The sequence below is a fragment of the Lepidochelys olivacea genome (assembly GCF_965140295.1).
Source record: "Lepidochelys olivacea isolate rLepOli2 genome assembly, chromosome: 14".
Lineage (NCBI taxonomy): Eukaryota > Metazoa > Chordata > Testudines > Cheloniidae > Lepidochelys > Lepidochelys olivacea.
Genome location: NC_140424.1, coordinates 33,804,887 through 33,823,033, shown reverse-complemented (window position 1 = coordinate 33,823,033; position 18,147 = coordinate 33,804,887). Strand labels below are relative to the sequence as shown.

At 51.5% G+C, this 18,147-nt stretch overlaps 1 protein-coding gene and 1 pseudogene across 2 annotated transcripts in view; one reads left to right on the top strand and one right to left on the bottom strand.

Moving 5' to 3' along the window:
• LOC311530633 (C-type lectin domain family 2 member D-like) overlaps positions 1-18,147 on the top strand; it is an 839,985-nt pseudogene that overhangs the window by 312,849 nt on the left and 508,989 nt on the right. The window lies entirely within an intron of this gene.
• LOC311530557 (cholinesterase-like) lies at positions 1,829-17,050 on the bottom strand. The gene is made up of 4 exons (XM_084647328.1): positions 16,928-17,050; positions 6,230-7,739; positions 4,875-5,038; positions 1,829-3,405 (listed from the first exon to the last, which is right to left on the bottom strand). Exons 2-4 carry the CDS (start codon positions 7,729-7,731, stop codon positions 3,320-3,322), a joined length of 1,752 nt encoding a protein of 583 aa, XP_084503454.1. The 5' UTR covers positions 7,732-7,739; positions 16,928-17,050; the 3' UTR covers positions 1,829-3,319.

Sequence of the window (18,147 nt, the reverse complement as noted above, 5' to 3'; positions counted from 1 at the left end):
TCCCCCACTGCTGGGGCAGGTCCAGCATCCCAAATATAGCCTTCCTCACCCCCACATGTTTCTGAGTCCTGGCGGGTACAGGCAGGAGAGTTCCCTTTGCCCTCCCTGATCCCCTAAACATGCCCTCTGCCCCCTGCGGGCTCTGGCTTTCTGCTGCTCTCACAGTGGGTCAGGGTGGCTCCTGGTGGGTCAGGTGCCCCTCTCAACCAAACCACTCAGCTCTTCTGGAGAGAAACCAGAGAGACAATGGGCCATAGTTACTGAGCTCCCTTCCCCACACATCATAGGAGTCAGGACTCTTGGGTTCTGTTTGCAGCTCTGGGAGGGGAGTGGGTCTGTGTCAGCAGGGGGTTGGGAGCCAGGACTCCTGGGTTCTCTGGCAGGGGAATGGGATCGAGGGGGGTTAGGAACCGGGACTCCTGGGTTCTAGTCCCACCTCTAGAACAGTACTGAAAGTGCTGCCCTGGGGACAGTGTCAGGGGGAATCCCCAAAGGAGCTCCTGTGATTCTGGTCCTTGCTGGCATTTGGCTCAGGGACACGAAGGGAGAGGGGATAAAAATGTCTCTGTGGGGGTAGCCCTGGTATATTGTCAGTGTCTGTCTGCAGGGAAAGAGCCTGGGGGAAATCGGTGTGAAATGGACTAAAGCCCCTTCTGAAACCTTCCCAATTGTCCTCCTCACCCTGACCAGCTGCAGCGTAACAGCCACGTTTTGCTCCAGATCATCCCAGTCCCTGGAAGGTAAAGAGCTGCAGTGGAGACGGATCAAGAAGGGGATTATCAAACAGGGAGCTGCTGGTGGGTTTTTCCTAGGATGGAAAAAGCTGAGAGGAGGGGATGGGGTGGCGAGTTGAATCTGGGGGCTGATTTTTAGGGGACCCACTGGATGTTTTTGCACGTGCAGGGTGTGGTGAGGTGAATTCCCCCAACTCTGTCCTCCAGGATAAGGAATTACACACAAGATGGCAGTAATCCATGCCTCTAGCAGTTTTGACACCACACTGGCTGCAGAAGGTATGGTTATTTCTGGGTGCCAAGTTTCTTGAGTCCCCAGCTTGACACACCTTTATCCTGATTTCCAGACCTGCAACTTTCATTTGAAGCTGTGGCTGAACAGAAGCTCTGAGTATTGCTAAATATTGACCTAAGTAAAGATAATAGCTATCTTATTTATTGACTACATGCTGTAGCCCCCTCTGCCGAGCAGTAGCAGATCTCAGAGCCTTGCAGGTCAGTTTTGCTTTGAAGGAGAAATCAATGGCACAGAGTCAGGGTATGTTCTATTGCGAGTTGTATATTTACACTATATACACCAGACTTGAATAGAGGAGGTCATAAATGGGATGCAGGCAAACCTGGCTTTTAAAAATCTCAGCCCAACACTAATTCCTAGTTTGTGGGAAGCACCTCTGCCCCAAAACTTGACTTAACTCCACTCTAAATTCCCTTGCTGTTTGCCACAGCTCCCCAAACACAAACTACATTGCAAAATTAACAACATCTTCAAAAACTGAACAGTGCCACACCCTAAGGAAAAGAACTTTTAAGATTGTCCTATAGTGCCTCCTGGTGACTGCTGCCGTAATATGTCCGTACGTCCATAACAGCACAAATGGTATTGATCTACTTGGGCAGGAGTGGCCAACCTGTGGCTCCGGAGCCACATGCGGCTCTTCAGAAGTTAACATGCGGCTCCTTGTACAGGCACCGACTCCGGGGCTGGAGCTACGGGCGCCAACTTTCCACTGTGCTGGGGAGTGCTCACCGCTCAACCTCTGGCTCTGCCACAGGCCCTGCCCCCACTCCACCCCTTCCCACCCCCTCCCCTGAGCCTGCCATGCCCTTGTTCCTCCCCCTCCCCTCCCCTCTCCCCCAGAGCCTCTCCATGCCAGGAAACAGCTGATCGGGAGGTGCGGGGAGGGAGCGGGAGGCACTGATGGCGGGGCTACTGGTGGGCAGGAGGCACTGGGAGCGGGGGGACTTGATGGGTGGAGCTGCTGATGTATTACTGTGGCTCTTTGGCAATGTACATTGGTAAATTCTGGCTCCTTCTCAGGATCAGGTTGGCCACCCCTGTACTTGGGCATGGCCAAAATTGATCAGAAGCAACTATGGAAATGTAGTCAATAAATACATACATTAATAACTTTTTCTCATTCTGCACCATTCTAGGAAGATTGCTTTGTTTAAAAACAAATGGTCATAAGGCTCCTCATCTAGGTCTCATTTCCTGGCTTTGCCACAGGTTAGCTAATTGAATTTGGTCAAATCACACTGTGTATGTGTGTGTCACACACAGAAGCCCTGTGTATGACTAACTTATTTTTTCATGTTTACAGCACAGGAAATTTGAGAATGAAGTGCCTTTTAAGGCTTGCACTGAGATCCCACAATCACATCTGGCTGGGGGAGAGGGATCTAGTGGTTAGAGTGGGAGGGCTGGGAGTCAGGACTCCTGGGTGCTATCACGAGCTCTGGGAGAGGAGTGGTGTCTAATAGTTAGAGCAGTGGGGCCTGGGAGTCAGGACTCCTGTGTTCTGCTCCCAGCTCTGGGAGAAAAGTGGTATCTAGTGTTTAGAGTAGAGGTGGCAGAGAATCAGGACACCTGGGTTCTGTTCCCAGTTCTTGATGGGAGTGGATCCAGATTGTTCATGTTTTAAGCACTCTCCAGGTGTAACACTCTCCAGGTGTAAGTCGCACTCTGTAACTTGCCCAATCAAACCCCAGCAGCAGCATGTATCCCGTCTCCCCTCCACCCTTGTGTGTCCCCATACTTCTACCCCACTCCTAGCTAGAAAAGATCTCACATGGAAGGAGAGTAGTTCCAGGCTGAAAATTCTTTAATCCACTTGGGGTTCAGCAGAAAGCTTTGGATGGTTGGCCAGTTCGTTGGTATGGTCCTTGTTAATGAACCAATCAGCCGGGGGGGGGGGGAGAGAGTGTGTGTGTGTGTGTGTGTGTGGTGGATAGGGGGAATGGATGGCAGTTCTCTTGGGTGCAATTTGCTGAGAGTCATGGTGTGAGAAAGGGTTTGACTCCTCCTGGGGCTGGAGTCCAGGAGCAGATGCACTCTGGGGCATATGAGAGCCTGGCTCAGTGGGTGTGATCATGGGCCCCATACAGAGGATAAGAGAGATATTACTGCTCCCCCAAAGGGTGGTCTCCTTTGCTGACAGAAGCAGGTGGTTTGGGAGTTGAGGGGGCAGGGTGCTCTCCAGATGTACCTAGCAATAAGGTCTGCAGAGCATGGATCTGGGGGGTCTGAGAACAGACAGATGCGGGGGCGGTGCCATCATCCTCTGTCCTGCCACAAGATTCCTTCACCTGGATAGTGAGATTTCCCCCCACGTGGGACTTTCTTTGTTCTGATCTCCATTCGCCCCCAAGGCCTCTGAGATCTGTTGGCCTGCACAACACAAAGCAAGCTTGTTAATAGCAGCAAAGGGCTGTGAATATGAGCAAGGTGGGGCCTGGATCTGCAAGGTACATGGATGGGAGAGAAAAGGCCAAGTGGTGCAGGATGGTGGGGTGGACGACTGTATGGGGGCGATCTTCTCTCGGAGGCAGTGTGGAAGCCGTTGGGGTAAGAGGGTGTGGTGCTGCTGTAGTCCCATGTTTCGCAGGGGGCATGAAACCAGTCAGGCTGAGCAGAGATCCCCTGTCACTTTCCCATTCGTCAGGGCACATCACAGCTCTAGTGATTCCATTACAGCCAGTCAGAAAAATGGGATTTTCCCCATTCGGGAGGAAAACAAACAAACATAAACTTCAAAACTTTAACCTTTCCGTGGAGCTTCTGAAATCAGTGGTTCTCAGCCAGGGCTCCGGGGGCCCCTGGGGGGCTGGAAGCGGGTTTCAAGGGTCCACCAAGCATGGCCAGCATTAGACTCGCTAGGGCCCAGGGCAGAAAGCCAAAGTCCCACTACCCAGGGCTGAAGCCAAAACCTGAGCTACTTAGCTTCACAGGGACCCCCTGTGGTGTGGGGCCCTGGGCAAGTGTCCTGCTTGCTACCCCCTAACATGGGTCCTGGCTTTTATATGCAGAAAAACAATTGTGTCATAGCTGGGCTGTGGAGTTTCTATAGCATGTTGGGGGGTGGGGGCTCAGAAAGGAAAAGGTTGAGAACCCCTGTCCTAAATGAAACCACATGACAACTTTCATCTGTGTAATTATGAATCACCGGTTTCAAACTACACCCGTTTTCAGTTTGACTTCAAACAGTCTTGCGATTCTGTATTTTAAATGGGATTTTTTTAAAAAAATTGTGCTGCAGGGCTTTTAAAATAGGCAAATGAAAAAGGATATTTCCCCACCACACACACACACACTCTCTCTCTCTCTCTGTCCTTTTCCACTAGGAGATGGTCAAAATGTGGGCAAACATATGATTTCAAAATGGAAATGTTCCCCCCAAAAAAGGTTTGGTTTAGAAAAATTCAAGATTTTCCTCCCTGAAATACTCCAGTTACAGCAATTTTGGAAAATTAAAAACTGAATAAAAAAATCCTCACAAAAGTTGATTATTTTTCCTGACCTTTTGTTTGACCAGCTGTAGATTGCATTCTGCCTGCTCTGTAACCTCCCCCTCCTCCCCTCCATGTGTTTTCAGCTGAATAGGAGATTCCCCATCACCTCTTGTCCTGAACAGCTGCACAGGGTTGGCTGGGTGGCTGCTAAAAAGCTGCCATACCTACCCCCTCCTTTCCCAAGAAGTGACTGCATTTTATTCTTCCACAACTCTTCATTGTCCTTGTAGCCTGCCCTTCCCAGCCCTTCTGACCCTCAGAGCTCCTCATCAGGCAGCTCAGGACTCCTTCTCCCCTGGTGGAGTGAGTGAAGCTGATGCCTTTCCCCTTCCCTGCACCATCACTTACCATTGGGTCTGGAGATCCTCTCAAGACATGCCCAGAAGCTGCAGTGCCACGTGGGCAATGGCCCTTTGACCCGAGACTCATTCTTGCTGATGTGGAAGAAGTTCTGCTCCGTGGTACTGTAGAGGGGCCAGTGTCCCTTGCTTCTGTCTGTCCCTGTGGGACTCCTAGGGCAAGAATTCAGCAAGAGCCAGCCAGATCAGGAGAGAGGAAAGGAAATGTACCTTAGCTGCTAGGGAACTCATACACAGGGACATGGGGCAATTTATCCCCATACACTAAGGGCACCAGAGTCTCTGTCTCTCTCTCTCTCACACACACAGTGTTGTTGTTGTTATGCTGAGGGTGCTAGCATGTGTCTAATCTATGGGCAATCACAGACCTCACTGAAGTTGGTGTGTATGCTAGCCACCATTAATTCAAGTTAAGTGAAGAAGCAATTAAATGTCCTTTTGTTTAGAGATAACAAACAACAGAAGCCACCGCCCAAGGCACTGGGCCACATGTGAAGACCTGAATGGAGCACTAACTCTGGGAGAATAAGAGGGGTTTCCTTGGGACTGATTGCAAACTCAGGGGCTGGGGTATTAATTGGTGGATCAGGGTGTGTCAGAAGCAGACAGGACCAAAAAGCCAGAGAAGAGCCTGGTAGCATAGCCCTGAGAGGGAGCAGAGTCCGAGCTTCTTGAGGCACAGAACTGGCTGGAGATACATGCTTGAATATTGTGAACAAGGAAACTCTGCTTTCTGTTCCTGCTATGTTCAGGCACCACGACTTTGCACACATGCTTTGTAAATCAACAGGATTCCACCAAAGAAATACCCAACTCATACAGTCAACTTTTCTTCCTACCATAAACAACTCAGCAAGGCCCAAATTTTGGCTACCATCTTGGACCAAGGGCAACCTTATTTTTTAAAGTTCCTTATGGTCCAGGGACACTCAGGAGCCAACGGCCAAAATTTTGTCTTTTAAAAATGGCCGCCTTCTTCTGTTCTCAGTGGGGCTGAAGTGACAAGATTCCCCTTAGTCAAATGATCACCATTTATCTCTGTGGGACTCAAAACCTCAGGATGCCCTCAGTTAAGGATGCCCTCTTGCCTTCACGACTGTGCATTGAGGCTGACTCTAGTAAAGATGGCCACTGGTTCCCAGAGTTGCTAATAGGACAAAAGCCAGGCTCTCATCTCGGAGGATGACGGTGCTGTCAGAGAGCAGGGAGAGACAGTGATGGGAGCAGATGAATGTGGGAAGAGGGGGGAAAAAGGGGCAGGCAAATATATGAGGGCAAGGGAGGGACATGGGGGGGCAGGTGACTATGAAGATGGGGAGGGGAGGATGCCGTGGTATGCCTTACCCACTCCTGGCAAACTCCGCCCAGTACTGCATCACCCTACGGCTGAGCGCTGCCTCGGCCTCCGTGTGTGTGTGGTTGGCTCCCCCCTCGGACGCCAGGGTCCCGAAGAGATAGAGTAGCTCGGTGGTGTGCACTGCCCCCATCCAGTGGGGCCAGAGCGAGCCAGAAGAGCGGTGTGCAAAGAAGTAGATGTACGCAGGGGTCCCAGCCTTCGCCAGCTGCCTGGCCAGCTCAGTCATGGGGCACAAGAAGAGGTAGTCGCTGGCAGCTTGGTTCATGGCCCAGCGGTGCTGAGCTGGGCCGCGCCCCTTCCCCTCCTGGCTGTACCTCAGCGCTGCCGCCTGGACAGAGAGATTTGGCAATCCTGGCACCATGAACCTTAACCCCTCCACCAACTCCTCCCAGCCGATCAGGCTGTCATTCCCCAGGCTGAATCCGGGAGCGCCGAACATCAGGAACATGGAGCCTTCATTGGCTGTGATGCCGGTCAGGATGGGTTTGGTGTGGATGTGCCCGGCCTCCAGCAGCCGCCGTGGCTCATCAGGGAGGAAATCCCCATCCACCGTGGGCAAGAAGGGGAAATCAACCAGCCTTTTGTTCCTTGTGATGGTGAAATCGTGTTGCACAAACTCCTCCGAATCTTTCCTCTTCAGACAGTCTACCACAGCACCGTCACTGCCCTTGCCACAGCCCATCAGTCGGCCGAGTGCCCGGGCTCTCTCCCTGGCCTCCTTTTGGCTCAGCGAAGCCCAAGGTGCATTGGCGACCCCACTCTGCAGCGCAGCCCGGGCAAAGAGGTGCCGGCTCCCCGGTGAGAGGAGGTGGAAGGCGACTGAGGCTCCCCCGGTGCTCTGGCCAAATAGCATCATCCGTGCTGGGTCCCCACCAAAAGCGGCTGCATTCTTCTGCAGCCAGCGCAGTGCCAGGCGCTGGTCCCACAGGCCGGCGTTTCCTGGGGCGGCTGGTGGTAGCGAGAGGAAGCCCAGCGCCCCCAGCCGGTAGTTCATGGAGGCCACAATGACGCTCTCAGTGGCAGCTAAGAAGCGCCCGTCATAGATGTCAAGGGAGGCTGTGCCGATGAAGAATCCCCCGCTGTGGATCCAGACGAGGACGGGGACTAGTGCAGGGGACTGGGGCTTAGGCACCCACAGGTTGAGGAAGAGGCAGTCCTCTGAGAGCGGTGTGGTAGGCAGCCACATGGCACTGCCAGGGTAACCAGAAAACATTTGCTGGGGGCAGGAGTTTCCATAGCTGGCGGCCTCCAGGACATGCCTCCAAGGCTTGTGGGGAACTGGCTTCTTGAAGCGCAAGGGCCCCACGGGGGGCTTGGCGTAGGGGATGCCCAGGAAGGCGGTAACTGGGCTGGAGCCAGCTAAGAGGTGTTTGCCCCGGACAGGACCACTGCTGGTGAGCACCACAGTGCCATCATTGGAGGCAGAACCAGGGCCTAGCAGGGAGAGGAGCAGCAGCAGGCAGGGCAGTGCAGGTAGGGGTCCCAGCATGGCAGAAGCTGGAAGGGAAACCACCCACAGGGAGTTATTTGTTGGGCCAGTACTAGCTGGGAGACATAAAGCCAGGCTGGTGGTATGAGGCCAGGATGACATGGGAGGGACACACTGCCCCATTGCATGCCTGGATCATCTGAGTATATCCCATTAAATCATGCCTCCAGCACTGCTGCTCGTCAGCCCCTCCTCTTGTCTGTTTGTGGCACATAACAGTCTAGCCTCCTATGGCTCTCCTTGACTCTGGGCTCGTTTCAGTTGTGTAGGGTTGCCAACTTCGTAATATTTAAAAACTGGACATTCCAGGAGGAGTACTAGAACCTCCCCTGCCCTGCTTCTTCCCTCTGAGGACCCACCCCCCATTCGCTCCTCTTTCCCCTCTCCCTCCCCGCATTGCTCACTGCTTTTTCCCTCTCCTCCCATCCCTGTGTGGGTTGGGAGAGATTCGCCTGCAGAGCAGGGGCTGAGAGCTGCAGCCACTGGATGCAGGCAGGAGGCAGCCCTGGCTGAGTAGGGGCTGGCGCGGGTGATGAGTCAGCACCTCCCTGCCTCCCCTGCCCACAGTGACTGGACACTGTCAGGTCCCCTTTTTGACCAGATTTTCTGATTACAAACCAGACACCAGGCCATCCTAGTTGCTGGGGTCGATGTGAGGGTGCTGGTGGCCTGTGATATACAGGAGGATGGACTGGGTGATCTAGTGGCCTTAAATTCTATAACATTGAAAATGGCACCAGCACGGTCATGCAGGAGAGTTTGTTCTCTACTGGGATACACTCCCTGAATTTCTGCCAGGGAGCACTAGGCAATGCGTGCTGGAGCTGTGCTAAACCCTGGGAACCAGCGCACCCGGCACATAGCCATAGGTGCCAACTCTGTGGGTGCTCTGGGGCTGGAGCATCCACAGGAAAAAAAATAGTGGATGCTCAGCACCTACCAGGAGCCCCGCAGATCAGCGTCTCCCACCCCAGCCCTTTGGCCTGCTGGCAGGCCCCATCAATCAGCTCCTCCCACTCCCTCCCAGCACCTCCCGCCCACCGTGATCAGCTGTTCAGCAGCCTGCAGGAGGCATGGGATGGGGAGGAGCAGGGGCAGGAAGAGGCAGGGGAGGGAGTGGAATGGGGTGGGGGTGGGAAGAGGCAGGGCTGGGGGAAGGAGTGGAGTGGGGGCAGGGCCTGGGGCAGAGCAGGGGTTGAGCACCCCCCGGGGACTGGGGAAATCAGCACCTCTGCACATAACCCTCACCCTGAGACTGGAAGAGGGGAGTGATTGGGAGCACCCTCTGCCATGACCTATTGCCTGAGGCTGTACCATCTCCAGAGGGGGTTCTCATTCAGCGGAGACCCCCCTCATCGAGATTAAAGGGCCACTCCATAACCTCTCTGAGCTTGCCATGGTGCAGATCTGAGGAAGGAACTCCAGATCTCCACTCCCCATCCCTTGCTGTCTCCAACTGGAGCAGGCATTCCTCCCAGCCCCACCACCACCCCTTAGCCCAGGAGGCAGGAGGGAGTGGTATATAGGCCAAATTTAGCTAATGTGAACTAGCGAGAGGCACATCCACTTTGCCAACTGCAGACAAACTGGCAAGGACTTGACAGATGTCCTATCCGTTCCTCCTTGTTCTAGGGATTCCCTGTGAGCCACCACTTTCGGTTAGCCTAAACCACCCCCAGGGAAACTGGGAGAGATGCACAGAAAGAGGGCAGGAATGGTGCATGGCAGTGTGTGAATACTAGTGCAGATGTGGGCATCTGGTGGGCACTAACAGTCAGCAAGAGGGATGTCAGAAAGGGGTTGTGACTCACTCTATATGATTTTATTAAAATATGCTAATGAGTGTGACTATAATGTAACTGGAATATGATTCATGCAAAAGGTCTCTTGTAAGGTATCATTACAAAGCTTATAATCTACTGAGTGTGGTCATCCTATTTGTATAAATGTATCACTCTTGTATCTGAAACTAGAAATATAAAATATAACTTGGAGGGCCTATTGTAATTATCAAAGTGTGGGCCATTAATGGTGTTTTGGAATCTTGAAGGCTCCCATTAACCAGAACTATTGTCTGTAGAAGGCTCTATTTCACTTGTAAGTCTTCCTGAATACATGTGGGCTGGCAAGTGGGTAATGAAGTCTTACAGTGACATGTGATCATGTCACTCGAACTGGAATCCATCTTAAACCTGGTGCTTTTCCATTTGAAGCGGGAGGGGGGACCCAGAGAGACAAAAGATTCCCGCCTTGTGCCAAAATCATATAAGGGGGTGGAACAGAACAAGAGAGGCAGCCACCATGAGGAACCCCCTAGCTACCACCTGAGCTGGAACAAAGGCTGTACCGGGGAAAGGATTGTGCCAAACTAGGAAGGTTCCAGTCTGTGAAAGAAACTTATTGAAACATCTCTAAGGGTGAGATTTTATCTGTATTCCATTTGATTAGACATAGACTTGTGTGTTCTATTTTATTTTGCTTGGTAATTCACTTTGTTCTGTCTGTTACTACTTGGAACCACTTAAATCCTATTTCTGTATTTAATAAAATCACTTTTTACTTATTAATTAACACAGAGTATGTATTAATACCTGGGGGGGTGGGGAAACAGCTGTGCATATCTCTCTGTCAGTGTTATAGAGAGCAAACAATTCATGAGTTTATCCTGTATAAGCTTTATACAGGGTAAAATGGATTTATTTGGGGTTTGGACCCCATTGGGAGTTGGGCATCTGAGTGTTAAAGACAGGCACACTTCTGTAAACTGCTTTCAGTTAAGCCTACAGCTGTTAGGGGACGTGGTGCAGACCTGGGTCTAGGTTTGCAGCAGGCTAGCAGGGTCTGGCTCAAACCAGGCAGGAAGTCCTAAGCTGCCAGGGCAGGAAAGCAGGAGCAGAAGTAGTCTTGGCACATCAGGTGGCAGCCCCCAGGGGGTTTCTGTGATCCAACCCATCACAGGGGTGACATGTTTTTAATATTCCTCCACCTTCCCAACACACCTAGTGAAGCGTCAGCTTGGGGAGGTGCCTCTCACAGCCATAATAGCAGCCCTGCAACTCCGTGAGTTTTTTTTAAAAAATCCTCATGCACACTTGGGGTATTGTCTACACTACAAAATTAGCTCAACTTAATTTTGGTCGATCTACAGCTTCCGCAATAATTCAATGGGCTCTGGGTGTCTGTACTACCCTCCTTCTGCTGGTGGCGCACATCCTCACCAGGAACGCTTACACTAGCTGAAGTGGAGCATTGTGGGACACTGACAAGCACACAGGGCTCACAGCTGGAGCTCCCTGGCAACCCCCTGCACAGGCTTGATTTCACAGCAGGGAGCCTACCAGCAGTGAATTTTCCAGCTGCCTTCTGCTCAGAGCAGCAGTGGGGGACTCACAGCTGGAACTGTGAAACTGACAAGGATGTCTATTTCACTGCTGTGAAATTGAGCTCTGCACCAGCTTCAGAAGGTGGGGAGCCTCCAGTGCCTAGCTGACAGCTGGCTGGGGCAGCTGTGAGCCCACCACAGGCTCAATTTCACAGCAGGGAACCTACCAGCGTGAAATTGACATTCTTGTAAATTTCAGAGCTCCAGCTGTGAGTCCCAGCTGTTGCTCTGAGCCAGAGACAGCCCTGAAACTGACAAGGATGGCAGCCACAGGAGGGGGTGTAAGTAAGGCAGTGTCTATAGGGACACTGCATCACCCTAATTATAAAAGGGGAATCCCTCTAACTGCAGCCCTGGCTCTTCTCTGATGCCAGGGCAAGCTCTGGCCACTTACTGCAACTAATCCCTGTATCAATACAACTCCAACTAACCCAATGAGCATATTGACAGAAGAAGAATGGTTTAGCCCTGTGTTGGGCACAGCATGGCACAGAAACCAGCAGATTTTGTTCTGGATAGGTCAGGTTGGTTTGGTCCCAGGAGATCCAGAGGGACACTACCCCTGGACAAAAAGAGCCACCTTGTGTTAGCAGAGAAAGCAGATAATGTGGCCTCTTTCCGATTAAAGGTGTTGTTGCAAAATAGTGGATATTTGGTTCTCGTAGGGACCTGAGTTCTTTTCCTAGCTCTCCTTGATGTGAATTTGTGCTGTGCTTGCGAAACAGCCCCTTCCTGTCTCTTCTCCACCAGCTACTCTGTACAAACCTGATTGGCTGGGGGAAGTGCCAGTCAAACACTATATCTAGTAGCTACTGGCTAAAGGGTGAGGAATGTGTGGGAGAGTAGAGCCGGTTGACTGTATGCTGTGCCAAATCTGTGTAACCCCCACTAGAGATCCTGACCTGGCTCTGCTCCTGGCTTTGGTAACAGTGCCGCGCTGTTGTTAAGTGTGGTGCTTGTTCCAGGGACTAACTCTGGAGGGAGTATTGGTGGATAGGACCTGGGAACCCCTCTTCCAACCCTTGGAATCCCCCACCTGACAGATGTCTAGTTATAGCTAACATAACTGGGGGGGGGGGGAAATGGGCAAATGCTACTTTATAGCTCCCCTAAAGTTGGGGTGGGAGGAATTGGTGAACCAGGGCTGTGATGCTCAGAGGAGCGTTAAGAGCATTGTGTAGAAGAAGTAGGATTAAAGTTCCTTACTCTGTAACTGAGTGCACCTTTCCCCTCCGCTACTGGGCAGAGTGTGAAGGAGTCTGTCTCCCTCAAACCAGGTGTATGCAATGTAGCTGTAGCTTTGTCAGTCCCAATTATCACCTGTGGGTGAACCCTTGTCACAAAGTGATCACTGTATGTCTGACCCAGGGGTAGTTAATAGGCAGACTGCAGGTCAAATCCAGACCACCAGATGCTTTAAAATGGATCCTGAAATCTTTTTATTTACTTTTTATCATTATTGCTGTTGTTGTTTTATTGTTTTCTCTGGAGTCTGGACCTTGACTATCCCTTGCTTGACCAAGAAATTTGGACCTTGACAAAAAATAATTGACTTCCCCAGGTGTCCTATCAGTCCTCCTCCTCAAAGGAAACCTGAACAAAACTACCAAAAGACAAGCCTGGGAGCTTAAATTCATTACTCTGCTAGACACTAAAAATCATGGACTGACCAGACACACTGGATTTATGGCTTATTACAACAGTCTGTAACCCACCAACTCCCCTTTTGTCCTATGAGGTGTTATAAGGCCACTCTACCTTCAATGGTCCCTTACAATATGGGTTAACTGCATATGCTAAATAATCTGTTCCAATTTGCATTTAGCTGTGAGATCCTCTCCCAGCCCTGAAGAAGAGTTCTGTGGAGCTCAAAAGCTTGTCTCTCTCTGTGTTTTCCCCTGAGAATTGTAATTAGAGGGGGTGTTTGAATTTCCAGGGGGGTGAGGGCCGAGGGGTGAGACCGTGAGGGTGAAGATGGGCTGTACGTTTTCATGGGCAAGGCGATTCGGCGCTAACTCCCAGCCCCCCATTTTAAACATTATAAAATACCAGTAAACATCAGCGTTTGAATTTCTGATGATTTATTGGTGTTTAGAAATCTTCATTTGAAATTATGAGGTGGGCCAACATCTCCAAAATGAACGTGCTGACAGCTGTGTGCGGAAGTTTGTCTGTGTTCTTACTTTTCAAACCTATTATGCTTTTTTCAGACACAAATAGTTGATCATGTATATGCCTTTAAAGTGCATATTAATGTGTCAATTTCAATTCAAATTTCCAACCAACGACTACATGGAATTTTTTTCCAACTAGAAAAGTTTTAAAACACCTAGATCTAGTTGGAAAACAACTAAATTGGCAACACTGCGCTAGTTGACCATGGTGCGGGTGGGGTGGGGTGGGGGGGAGGAAATCCCTGCTCTTGCCCCATCAGAACTTGGTCCAATAAGGGATATTACCTCTCCCACCTTGTCTCTCAAACAAAGTGTGACATTTTTAACAACCCTACGGGACAGACCAACAGCAGGTGTGACACTTAGCAAGTCTGTCTTGGGATGCTACATTAGAAGTCCTGGTGCATCCCCCAGAGAAGAGGCCGCTATAGGCAGGCCTCAGCAGTGTTCCCTCTAATTTTTCCCATGCATGTGCAGAATGAATTTTGTTATGTGCACCAATATGGAGGTGACGTGTGACACCTCACCTCCATATTGGTGCACAGATGGGGGGTGTGGGGCTGAGGGGTTCCGAGTGTAGGAGTGGGCTCAGGGCTGGGGCAGAGGGTTAGGGTGCGGGGGGGGTGAGGGTTCTGTCTGGGAGTGCGGGCTCTGGGGTGGGGTCGGGGATGAGGGGCTTGGGGTGCAGGCTACGGCGGGAAGAGAAGACTCCCCCCAGCTCTCTCTCCCCACAGCAGCACCTGGGCTGGGGGGCTAAGGCGCCTCTCCCTGCTGCATCAGCTCTGGGACTGGAGCCACGAGATAGGTGCCTCTTCCCCTCCACAGCAGGTCAGGGGCTGGGCTGGGTTGGGGCCAGGGGAGAGGCACCTCTCCCCTGGCCGCAGCAGGTGATAGAATCATAGAATATCAGGGTTGGAAGGGACCTCAGGAGGTCATCTAGTCCAACCTCCTGCTCAAAGCAGGACCAATCCCCAACTAAATTATCCCAGCCATGGCTTTGTCAAGCCTGACCTTGAAAACCTCTAAGGAAGGGGATTCCACCACCTCCCTAGGTAACCCATTCCAGTGCTTCACCACCCTCCTAGTGAAAAAGTTTTTCCTAATATCCAACCTAAACCTCCCCCACTGCAACTTGAGACCATTACTCCTTGTTCTGTCATCTGGTACCACTGAGAACAGTCTAGAGCCATCCTCTTTGGAACCCCCTTTCAGGTAGTTGAAAGCAGCTATCAAATCCCCCCTCATTCTTCTCTTCTGCAGACTAAACAATCCCAGTTCCTGCAGCCTTTCCTCATAAGTCATGTGCTCCAGTCCCCTAATAATTTTTGTTGCCCTCCATTGGACTCTTTCCAATTTTTCCACATCCTTCTTGTAGTGTGGGACCCAAACTGGACACAGTACTCCAGATTAGGCCTCCCCAATGTCGAATAGAGGGCAATGATCACATCCCTCAATCTGCTGGCAATGCCCCTACTTATACAGCCCAAAATGCTGTTAGCCTTCTTGGCAACAAGGGCACACTGTTGACTCATATCCAGGTTCTCGTCCACTGTAATGCCTAGGTCCTTTTCTGCAGAACTGCTGCCTAGCCATTCAATCCCTAGTCCGTAGCAGTGCATGGGATTCTTCTGTCCTACGTGCAGGACTCTGCACTTGTCCTTGTTGAACCTCATCAGATTTCTTTTGGCCCAATCCTCTAATTTGTCTAGGGTCCTCTGTATCCTATCCCTACCCTCCAGCGTATCTACCGCTCCTCCCAGTTTAGTGTCATCTGCAAACTTGCTGAGGGTGCAATCCACACCATCCTCCAGATCATTAATGAAGATATTGAACAAAACCTGCCCCAGGACCGACTCTTGGGGCTCTCTGCTTGATACCAGCTGCCAACTAGACATGGAGCCATTGAGCACTACCTGTTGAGCCCGACGATCTAGCCAGTTTTATATCCACCGTATAGTCCGTTCATCCAGCCCATACTTCTTTAACTTGCTGGCAAGGCTGGGGCTGGGTTGAGGCCAGGGGAGGGGTGCCTCTTCCCCGGCTGTGTCAGGTCCGGGGCAGGGCTGGGTTGGGGCTGGGGGAGAGGCATCTCTCTACACCACAGCCCTGAGCGCCTGTGCGACGCTTAATAGGCTGCTGCACGGCCGTGCGGCCGCACAGCTTAGAGGGAATTTAGGGCAGGAGTCCCCTTAACTATCCCTGATCCCCTTTAACAAACACCCCTCCCCCAGTCAGTAACTCCAGGTCTCTGCTACACTCACAGCTTGGCTCCAGCCTTTACCCAGCTCCCTGATACAGGGGAGAGGCCCTTTCACATCAGGGAAGCGTTGGGTGACCAGGTGTTCGGTTTTTGACCAGTTGAAAAGGGATCCTGGCGGCTCCGGTCAGCATCGTTGACTGGGTCGTTGACTGTCCAGTTGGTGGCAACGCACAACAGGGCTGGCAGGCTCCCTGCTAGCTTCCACGCTGCATGGCTCCCAGGAAGCAGCAGCATGTCCCTGCTCCAGCTCCTATTCGTAGGGGCAGCCGGGGGCTCCGGACACTGCCCCAGCCCCAAGTGCCGCTCCCGCAGCTCCCATTGGCCAGGAACCATGGCCAATGGGAGCTGTGGGGGCGGTGCCTGTGGACAGGGCAGTGCGTAGAGCTGCTTGGCCACTCCTCCACTTAGGAGCCGGATGTGCCGCTGCTTCTGGGAGCTGCTTGAGGTAAGCGCTGCCTGGAGCCTTCACCCCAACCCCCTCCTGGGCCCCAACCCTCTGCCCCAGCCCTGATCCCCCTCCCGCCCTCCAAACCCCTCGATCCCAGCTCCTGCACCTCAAATCTATTATCCCTGGCCCCACCTTGGAGCCCACACCCTCAGCTGGAGCCCTCACCCCCCAAGCCAGCACAGTGAAAATGAGAGAGCATAGAGAGAGAATGAGCCAGGGAGTCTGAAATCCCTTCACCCATGCAGAGGCGATGTCTACTAGAGCAGGGCTGATGCACTTTTGGGATGAACATACCCTTTGGATCCTATAGTAGACCTGTGCTGGCCTAGAGCCGGGGATAGGACCCAGGAGTTCTGAACACCCAGCCCCCCTTCTTTAACCACTCCACTCTACCTCACTCCCCTCCCAAAGCCAGGGATAGAAACCACAAGTCCTGACTCCCAGTATACAGCATAGGTATCCGTATTGTGACTTAAACCCTAGCTTTGGGCAGAGAGGGAGGATGGTTTGGTGTTGAGGTTACAGGTAAGGGGAATATAAATCAGGACTCCTGAATTCTATCACAGCTTGGGGAGGGGAGTCTAATGGGTTAGAGCAGGGGGGTTTGGGAGACAGGACTCCTGGGTTCTAATCCTGGTTTGGGGAATGGAGTGTGGGGTAGTGGATTGGAGATGGGGGGAGGCTGGAAGCCCAGATTCCTGGGTTCTAGCTCTTGGGTGGGAGTGGAGTCTAGTAGGGTAGAGCAAGGGAGCTGGGATTTAGAAACTATTCTATTCCCATCCCTTAAAGCAGCTTGAAAGGCTGTGTAAGGGGGAGGGGGAATTGCTTTGGGAGGGGAAGAGAGAGATTCCAGTTTCAGATTTTCTGAGATGTCATTAAACCGTTTGGACCTAGGGTGCCTGTCTAAGAGCTGGTGGAAATCAAACACTCACCTTCCTAGTTCCCCAGTTGCAGGTTGCACCTCTCTGTGTGTGTTTCACAGCTCAACCTGAAAGGGAATGGGAGACCTCAGGAGTCTTCTGATGCTGGAATAACAGCCAGGGAGCAGTCACTGGAGGATTATTTATCCCGAGAGAACCAACCCCACTGGGCTCGGTGATAAGGAGGAGGAGATAAGGTCCAGACTGCAGGGGAGCCCAGAGCAGGGGTCGGTGACCGGGAAAACAGAGATAAACAACTGGTGGCTTGCAGAAAGAGAAGATCTGTGGTAACTGGTGGGCAAGTAGCTCTGAAGTGGGGTATGGCAGCTGGTTAACAGCCACTGCTACTCAGGGATCCCTAATGCAGCCACCTCTGTGGTGGGGCACAGCAGCTTTTAAAATCCCACAGCAATACAGAGTTGTTATCAGAGGGCTCTGTGTATTGCTAAGGGAGGGGAGGCTGCTTGCTTTCTCTCTCTGCTCAGTGGCTGAGCTTCCTGGGTCCGATGCTGCTCACTCAGTGAATAAGGGGATCATCTAAACACGAAATCTGGGCAAAAACAGCTCAATGCTAGCATTTTAAATTATGGTCCACACATTAGTTGTGTCTTGAGGGTTGGTTCCTTCTCTTCTGTATCAAGCCTTTGGCTGGAATACAAGCTTAGACCTAACTGGCAAAATTCCCTATTGCCTGGGCTGATAGATAAATGAACTGCTGCCTGCCAGATTGGTAGAGTCCACATGGGAATGGTCTGATATATTGATCTTATTCAGCTAATAATTAATGGTTGATTCACATTATTATGAATCATTCTGTTATTAACTGGACTTCTTTATTATTCTCTTATTAATGTGCTTATTTCCTCTTCAACTTAGCTTTATTTTGTTCACTTAATACATTATATAAAGTTGAAACACTGTGTTGACACATGTTACTTCCCCAATGATCTGAAGCACTAAGAGGCCTGGGGTTAGTTCTATACCACCTTGAAGTGGTCTGTTATATTCTAGTCTATAGTTCTCAAAAGGGAAATATACATCTGTAGGAAATTGAGCCGCTTGGAGGGTTTTAGAAACCTGCTGGGACTTCTTTAATCCTGGACTGATTGACATGGGTCCCACTGAGTGTATATCTGTGGAAATTGCCCCATCTCTGTCTCTCTTTTCCAATTGGCTCGTTAGCACTGACCCCCCCCCCCCACACTTGGTAAGGCAACTCCCATCTTTTCATA

Coding starts and splice junctions, on each gene's coding strand:
- LOC311530557 (XM_084647328.1), bottom strand. CDS start 7,731: ATGCTGGGACCCCTACCTGCACTGCCCTGCCTGCTGCTGCTCCTCTCC. Junction 5,039..6,229: donor GCGGAGTTTGCCAGGAGTGG/GTAAGGCATACC, acceptor TTCTTGCCCTAG/GAGTCCCACAGGGACAGACA. Junction 3,406..4,874: donor GAGGATCTCCAGACCCAATG/GTAAGTGATGGT, acceptor TGTGTTGTGCAG/GCCAACAGATCTCAGAGGCC.